The sequence below is a fragment of the Pochonia chlamydosporia genome (genome assembly GCF_001653235.2).
Source record: "Pochonia chlamydosporia 170 chromosome Unknown PCv3seq00015, whole genome shotgun sequence".
Classification (NCBI taxonomy): Eukaryota; Fungi; Ascomycota; class Sordariomycetes; order Hypocreales; family Clavicipitaceae; genus Pochonia; species Pochonia chlamydosporia.
This window is the reverse complement of record NW_019154050.1, coordinates 27,531-35,746: the sequence shown is the minus strand read 5'-3', so window position 1 is coordinate 35,746 and position 8,216 is coordinate 27,531. Positions and strand designations below refer to the sequence as shown.

Here is an 8,216-nt window from a genome sequence, read left to right as displayed (position 1 = left end):
CTAGCCACCACCCCTATCTACTCCCTTCCAGGAGCAACGGAGAGGTATGGCTACGCAGACGATACAGCAATGCTCTTCACAGGAGACAGTCTAGAAGAGACCACTGTAAAAGCAAACGCGGCGATTGCTGCAATGGAAGCATGGGGGCAACAGGAGGCTTTTTCCTTCGACCCAGACAAGACAGAGGTTATGCACTTCTCCAGAAAAAGGAACAGAAGCTCCCCAGCAGTCTGCCACCAAGGCCAGGAGGTTAAGGCACCAAAGGCAATGCGTTGGCTGGGGGTCTGGCTTGACCGCAGGCTCACTTTTAGCACGCACATCGATAAATGGTCGCTTACGGCAAGTAAGGTTGTCTCACAGCTACGGTTTGTTAACAATACAGTACGCGGAACGTCAGCAGTAGCGGCCAGGAGAGCAGTATATGCAGTAGCCCTACCCACACTCTTTTATGGGCTAGACACATGGTTCCCTGGCTTCCCTTCTGAGTCAACCCACAAGAAAGCAAGGGCGATCACCAAAACTCAACTCTCGAAAATCCAAGTAATCCTGAATAAGGCCTGCCACGCAGTCCTACCTGTTTGGAAGACCACCCCACGAGTTATTCTTTGGAAAGAGGCAGCAATTCCGCCGGCAGAAATCATACTAAAGCAGCATCAAGCGCGCACTGCGCTTCGCTACGCCATGCTTGACGCAGCACACCCAGTATCCAGACGGCTAAGACAAGCACAGCATGAAGTTAACCAGAGCAACCACCCAGCAATACATGGCCGAACTCTGCAGAGGCATAGCCGACTCCTCCGAACAGCGGCCTGTGCAAAGGAAGTTGAACGACCAAGGCTTATCCCACGCCGCTTTAATAATAGCATCCCGACTGAAGCTGCAGGAAGTAGACCGCCAAAAGAAGCCGCCGTGCTGCAATTCCAACGCTGGCTTGAGGACAAGCCCCCGGGATATATTGTCTTTAGCGATGGCTCCAAGACAGAAAGAGATACCGCAGGATATGGATTTGCAGTTTTCCACAATAGACGCCTAGTTAATTGGGGCTCTGGCCAACTTGGCCGCAGAGAAGTCTTTGACGCAGAGATCCACGGCGCATTAGAAGGACTTCAATGTGCTGTACTCGCCAATTTTGCTAACGAACCAATTACAGTCTGTATGGATAATACCTCTGTTATTGACTGTATAGGAACAACAGCACCAAACTCTTCACAGGCCTACTTTAGAACCTTTCAGAAGATAGGAGACAGATATCCATTCCAGGTATCTGTCAAATGGTGCCCAGGACATAGCAACATCTTCGGAAACAGTTGAAATTGTGATTCTTTAAGTGTACTTCTTCTGTTATTAAGATATCTAGAGAGATCAGATAGACCTCTTTATAGGTACAAGCAAGCTGCCTGCAGCTTGCTTTTGTTGCCTTATAACACTACTGATACATTGTGATGTTTGATCCCTTGATTATTGCTTTTGGTAGCTTCAGCCTCTGTTTGGTAGCTGCAAGTGCTGTATCAGAGCTGCTGACGTCACCTGCCGTTCAGGAACAACTGAAACGAGCTGGCAGACCTTCTCGCCAAGGAAGGAGCCAAGCTTCCAATCCAAGAACACATTCCCTCAGTCTCCTACCGCAGGAGACAGGTTAAGGGTCAGATAGCCGTAGACTACCAGCAATGGTGGCAAGGAGTGGAGAGAACAGGTTACTTGTCGCTCGGCCTACCCGCCGAGCTACAAAAGCTCCCTGAACTCGCCCTCCCACGCCGTCTGTTAGGATATCTACTCGCTGCCCGATCACACCACGGCGACTTTGCGGACTACCACGAGAGATTCCACCCAGGCCAGGCGACCCTGGAGTGCCCCTGCGGGCGCCAAAAGTCGCCTACCCATCCTTTCTACTGCAGGAAAGTCCCTCGCCATCTCCGGGCTCGGCTGACCCCCGATCCCGAAGCGGCAATAGGACGGTTCCTCGGTAGATCCTATAAGGTTTACCTGCGCGTTGCGGACTTCTATTTCACGAAGATCAACAAGCGCTACTAAACCAAATAGGCTGTACAAGCCTGGCGCGCTCTGTACCAGTATCCAGCCCGAGTAGTTAGCGCTACCCGTCAAATAATCCGCTTTCCCTTTGTTGAGGCATATGCCACCGATGTTAGGGCTCTCCCTGGTCCCCACGAAAAGACCAGGCGCAATTGACCGCGAGGGAATACATCACCGGATGGGAAACCTTAGCAGGCATCAAGATCCCGCTGACGGGTATTGATACTAACAGAGAAATAGCCATTGGGCGAACATCTGCTGCAGTTGGAGGAATTTGCATGAAGGACCGTTCAGGGGTTTACCATGAGAGCATGGACACGACGACTGTATCGGTCGCGTCCTGCGGGGCTTACAGGGCAGGTGCAATTATGTAATCATCGTTGAAGACTAGCTAGCACGCCTCATGCCTACGCTAGGGCGCCAGCAGGCGATACCAAATTCAATTCAATTCAATTCAATGCCTTACTTGACCTTGTCAATAAGCCGATCGTTACAGAGGCAGATATAGGAATCTGTGTAGCTGTTTGCTTCCGGCGCTTAAACATGAAATATCACGATTTGGATAGCTATGGATTGCATTGACAGTGGACTTGTCCTTGATTGAGCTATTTGGAGGGGAATTTATCTGCTAGTTATAGAAGGTCTTGGATAATGTGACCCTGTTGATAATTGCTTTGTAGGATTTGAGCTTCCTTTTGATAGTCAATAGTGCCGGATAAAATCAGCTCTCGGCTGAATGCATTGTTTGTTGACATGAAATCAAATCAAATCAAATCAAATATTTGACCTCTGTTGTGCTCGTTGAGTCATGGAAATCACTATGTTCCAGTATCAATACGGCAATATATGGTCATATCCCGGATGCCGATATCATACGGCCACCATATGAGATTATGGGATATCATACGGTCACCATATCATATCATATGGTAATATCAATATATGGTAATACGTATTGCCATATCGCAAATACTATTGGACACACTGGTGCCCGGCTCTGCCCAATGCCGCACCCGACAAGAGCATCCGACGGATGAAATTCCCGGCTCAAACCAACTGCGGCACGAGTAGGTCCAGGTGGCTGCATGGCTGAGTCAACAGATTCCAGTTTCGTTCAGCATGCTGTGACGGTACAAGGGCACGAGCAAGGTCGGGTGCGACTTGGATAAAGCGATTGTTCACAAGGAGAGTAAAGCTTCCAAAGGAAGCTCTGCCTCGAGCTATCTAGGTCCTAAAGTGGGGCCATTCCCTCACACATACATTGTCTGTGCTCGTGTGATGGACGTTTATCAGATTTGTCGAGGCCTTATGCAGCCTTTGCTAAACGAGTCCGTTATCCATTTCTTTCGAGGCTCGGACGGTAAGTCCTAGCACAATCACCTCAAATCAATGCCCTGAACTCAGCTAATTGGTGTGATCTCTGGCAGGTTTTGTCAATGCAAAGTCCAGTATGCTTGCTGCGCGTTATAATATGCCAGAGTTGGGGCGGCGCGACCTTACCAAGCTAGCATTGTACTGAATAGCCCCGATCCTCAACTTCGCCAACCGACGAACGGTAGTAGTTAGATTGTGCGGAATGTACGATCCCCAGAACACGAAGATCAGATCAGCAAGGGACCCCTGTTACCTGTGATGCTCGGCAGTCATTCACCGAAAGCTATTGGCGCAGTCGCAGGGCACGGACTGCAAACGATACGAGCATAGACAAATATCATACGACACCGCACTGGTAGCACGATTCGAACCGTAGTATGGATTCGATGAAATGGAAGGATTGGCTTTATCCGCGGAGTGCCAGGGGGGTTGCTCACGTTTCATCGTGGTGCGCTCGCAAATCCGCGCAGTTGGCCAAGCGGTCACAAATATCGAACCTCATGTTGCCATCAGAAATTTACGCCATGTAGTCAGCTCCATCACCAATTAAGTCCCAAGTATGCTTCGATTCGTGTGGATGATGCCGTGGTGCGAGTCCGACAGGAGGCGCATGCTGTCGGATAAGGCTGCCCGGCTCAGCCTTGAACAAGCTGATTTGGTGTAATTGCTACAGGCCATAAAATCATAGATACCGGAAGGTTGAAAGGCTGGAATATCTTTCCTAACAGAGATAAATGACAGGAATCCCTCTGGCTAGGGCAGAAGGACAACGAATATTGGACTGACTTTTGCTGGGTGCCAATAAGACATAGCTAGCAATGACTCTCATAACGTGACACTACCCTCGGACCTAGTCAATCACATAATCTTGGTTTATCTTGGGTGTTATTCACATTTATCGGAATAATCAACAAGAAATGATACAAGCTATCACGATTTGGATAGCTATGGATTGCATTGACAGTGGACTTGTCCTTGTATTGTGAGCTATCTAGAGTGTCAATTGAGACCTCTTATAGTCATAGAAGCTGCCTGCAGCTTCCATCCTGTGACACTATTAAAACATTGTGTGTTTGAGGGTCTACAGCCTCTGTTTGAGACCTTTAGCCACTGTCACACAGTGGCTGACATCATCGTCGTTGACACAAGCAGTGACGCGTATCCTCTCTCGTCGCCAATGCGTGCAGTTACATAAGGTGAATGCACGAAGCAATCCAATGCGACCAGATGTCAAAATTATGGAGAGCCATGGTCTTAGTTTCCGATGAGCGCAAGGTCGTTCTGAATTAACCAATTTATACCCTCTGCTCTCCAATCATCTAATTCAACCGACAAATGGTCCAGCTCGAAGACAATACCACGACCCGCGCCTCCGCCATCTGTAGGGTCGAACGTGGGCCACCTACCACTCTCGCGGCTCTGATGTTGATATCCGTTGGGATTTTGGTCAACAATGAAGTTGATCCACATAGACGAAATTTCTTTGGCAAGAGCTCGAGCTTTCCTAGAATATGTATGATCATCACCGCCAAAGGGATTTACCGTGTAACCGTCTCCATTAATATTGTAAAATACAAAAGCGACCTGCGCTCAATGCCTCGCCTTAGCTCAAGGTACGTCTCAATAGAAACTGTGCTTTCTCTGAAGCATGTCAACGCACCTCTTGAAAATGAGTGGCCCCGGTAAACTCAGGCTTTCCATTTACAGTTACATCGAAGCGATAGACAAACGACGGAAGCCCGTACCGGGACCATGCTAAATTTGCCATTCGGCGTAGGTACTGCATATATCTGCACTCACGTCAGATTTAGACTTTTCTTCTTTGCGCTTGACTTACACATCACCAAAAAATGCATTGCCTCGTCGATACTGCAGACCAAGTGATTGCGTAAAATTATCGTCTGGCTGCAAAACATGTGGCCATGTTTTTAAAGTTGGGATTCCCACGGATTGAATATTTGGATAGAGGTAGAGGCTTGATCCAAAAGGTCATCAACAGATTTGCCGGTGTTGATGCCAGCCGTTGGAGAAATGAAATTCTGAATTGCTCCACGAAGATCGTCGTCAGAATTCAATGACCCGCCGTCTGGCCCTTTGCCAGACCCGAAGCCTGTGCCTTCATCAGAGTTCGCCCCAATTAGAATGGGAACTCGGGCAAATCTTCCGTCGACACCTGATTGGCACTGTAGTCTGCAAGAAATTCACCATCCAAGACAGGTGGCCAGCTCAATGCCGGCATCTGCGACAAAGTTGCATTGATATCTCTGAAGTCAGCGTTACGCAGGCACTCCAAAGCGTGTGGGGTGCCAACAGTGGAAGCACAAGTCGAGACATTGCGGACTAAGTTGTCAAAATGTTCCTGTTGCAGGGCCGTGGCGTTGTATCCTCCAGGAAGTCGCGGGATAATTCCACCGAATCCGGATTGGCCAATGGCACCTCTAAAGAGACCATTATGCTGCCCTATGAGTTATAAATGAGTTGCCATGTCCAAGACGAGCAAACTCCAACGGACTTACCATTTTACGCCAAAACCTGGGCCGTGACGCTCTCAGCCCCTGAGCTCTCGCCCCATATGGTAATGTTCTCAGGCGAACCACCGAACGCCCTAATATTCTCATGGATCCATTCAATCGCAAGCCTCTGGTCGCGAAATCCAATGTTGGTTACCCCAGCAGCTTGCGCCTCCTGCCCCCCTAGAAATCCAAATGCCACGAGTCGGTAGTTGAGGCTAACGCCAATGATGGGCTTTCCCATCTGTGCACTTTGCTCAACCAAAAAAGAGAGGTTATATCGTCTGTCAGCTGAGCCACCCATGTACTTGTCCAGTTAGCTAAAGCAGATAGACCCAATGCAGTGACGCAACCTACTAGACCTCCGCCATGAATCCAGATTGCGACGGGCAGCTGAGCGTCGCTTGATATTTTGCTAGGGCGAACAATATTGAGATATAGGCAGTCTTCTGACATCTCATAACCTAGGTTATCTGGCCCGTAGCCATAGCAATGAGGTGGGTAGGTTGCAGCTGGACGTGTCTCATTCCAGCGGAGGCTTAGGCGCTCAGCTACTCTAAACCGTTGGGCTGGCTTGTAAAGGATTAGTGTCAAGCACCTCGGTACCGTAAACTGACCAGCCAAATACCTTTGCAAAGGGAACCCCCAAAAAGAAATCTTGGTGATATCTCGGGCTAAAAATGCCAGCATACGAGCCATTTGTTACAGTAACGACAGGCACGTCGTCACCGTGCCGGATAGGGCCACCAACAACTAGCCCAGATAAACAGAGATAAATAAAAATTTTCATAATAACAAGAAATACAGGCATATAAACCCTATGCAGATAAATGAATGGGCGCAGTCAAGCTCGGGGCCAATTCATCTTTTAAGCCGAGTGCTAGCAGCCATGTCAACAGTCTACCAATCAAATTGAGATATTTTCAACCGTGTAGCCGCATTTATGACGGCTGCGAGTCTAATAACTAGTCTGAATTATTCTCAATTATGTCGAAGTTGCATGCTTTCGGGCCGTCTCATTTGAGGCGTTGGCAGTTGTGATGGGTGCCCTATAGTCGCTTGGAATACTTCGGAACCCTCTGCTAGGGATCTAGGGTTGAAAGTCGGAGATGTTTCGCTCTCGTGTGACTGTTGTTCATCACGCCATACTTGAGGTTCAAGGGTAATGACTGTAGGATCGTATCGGCAGTCATCATTTCATGCCTAGCTGGGATTGTGCCTAACTCGAGTTCAAGCATCGGCATAAGTATGGGTCCATTCAGTGTGGCAATGCATGCAGAGCACCGGGTATCGACCGAAAGGACGCTAATCATCTTTGCCGAAACTGAATCCCAAATCTCAAGTATGATCCAGTGTCGCCTGACGTCGATAATAACACGATAATATATCACTAAATCCTTGCGCAAGACCAAGCTATGGAGACATACATTAAGAAAAACATAGCAGGGGTCCACGAGTCAAGGACTTCGACATATGGTGACTTACGAATGCCGCTAAAACACAAATGAGTTTGCTGCATTTCTCGATTCTCTCTCTGACATTTCCATGCTCTCCTTGGAGGGTTGTCCTGTGCTCGTCACCCGTAGATCCAACAACAAACACGGATTCTTGGTCTGGGGACAGGGAAGGACAGGAAGCACAGTGCTATCCTGCATTACTGTAGGAAAATACTACGTCACCTCTTGCATTTTAGAGCGGTGGTGCAAAGGGTAGAACCAGCCGAAGGCTGTGAGTCAGTGGACCAAGCAATTAGCCATAGTGCCAGACAACTGTGGTACCACATAAGGTCGAGCATACCTACGCCGAAGGCGGCAATTGTATTGAATGAGAATTATCTGAGGAGCAAGAACTCCATTAAGAGTTGCACGATTCCCGTGCAGCTCTTTATGCCGCAACGACCCAAAAGGCCATCCCTGATTATCTTGGCATGAGATAGGCAGCCTGTTTGGAATGACGCATTTATGGCATGATGTGCGGCAGAGGCACATGTAGGTCAAGCATTGAAAGTAAATTGCCTCCCGAATGGACGCTCTCTGGAGGTCACCAAACTTGGTGGGAACCCTCAGCCTTAGCTTAAAACGTTGACAGGTTTTGACCCAACTACTTGCCACCCCTAAAGTGGAATGATTTGACGGAACGAGCATCTGCGTGTCAAGGCGAGGACTAAAACGTCAATCGATCGGCGCTGCTACTCTGTTTAAGGCTATGTGACGCCACGCTAGCATAAATTGACGGGACATATTATGGTGGTGAATATGGGGTGGCTTGGAATCAATGCATTGATGCAACTCCACATATTGG

At 48.6% G+C, this 8,216-nt stretch overlaps 2 protein-coding genes across 2 annotated transcripts; both read right to left on the bottom strand.

Annotated features, from left to right (window-relative positions):
• Positions 1–4,659: 4,659 nt before the first annotated feature.
• Positions 4,660–5,106, bottom strand: VFPPC_18411 (hypothetical protein; the record flags this gene model as incomplete). Its single annotated transcript, XM_022430027.1, has 2 exons — positions 4,660–4,994; positions 5,064–5,106. The coding sequence occupies 2 exons, from the start codon at positions 5,104–5,106 to the stop codon at positions 4,660–4,662; spliced, it is 378 nt and encodes a 125-aa protein (XP_022284955.1).
• Positions 5,107–5,542: 436 nt separating this feature from the next.
• On the bottom strand, positions 5,543–6,726 carry VFPPC_18412 (carboxylesterase family protein; the record flags this gene model as incomplete). The annotated part of the gene is made up of 4 exons (XM_022430028.1): positions 5,543–5,860; positions 5,932–6,166; positions 6,208–6,488; positions 6,550–6,726. 4 exons carry the CDS (start codon positions 6,724–6,726, stop codon positions 5,543–5,545), a joined length of 1,011 nt encoding a protein of 336 aa, XP_022284954.1.
• Positions 6,727–8,216: the final 1,490 nt, after the last annotated feature.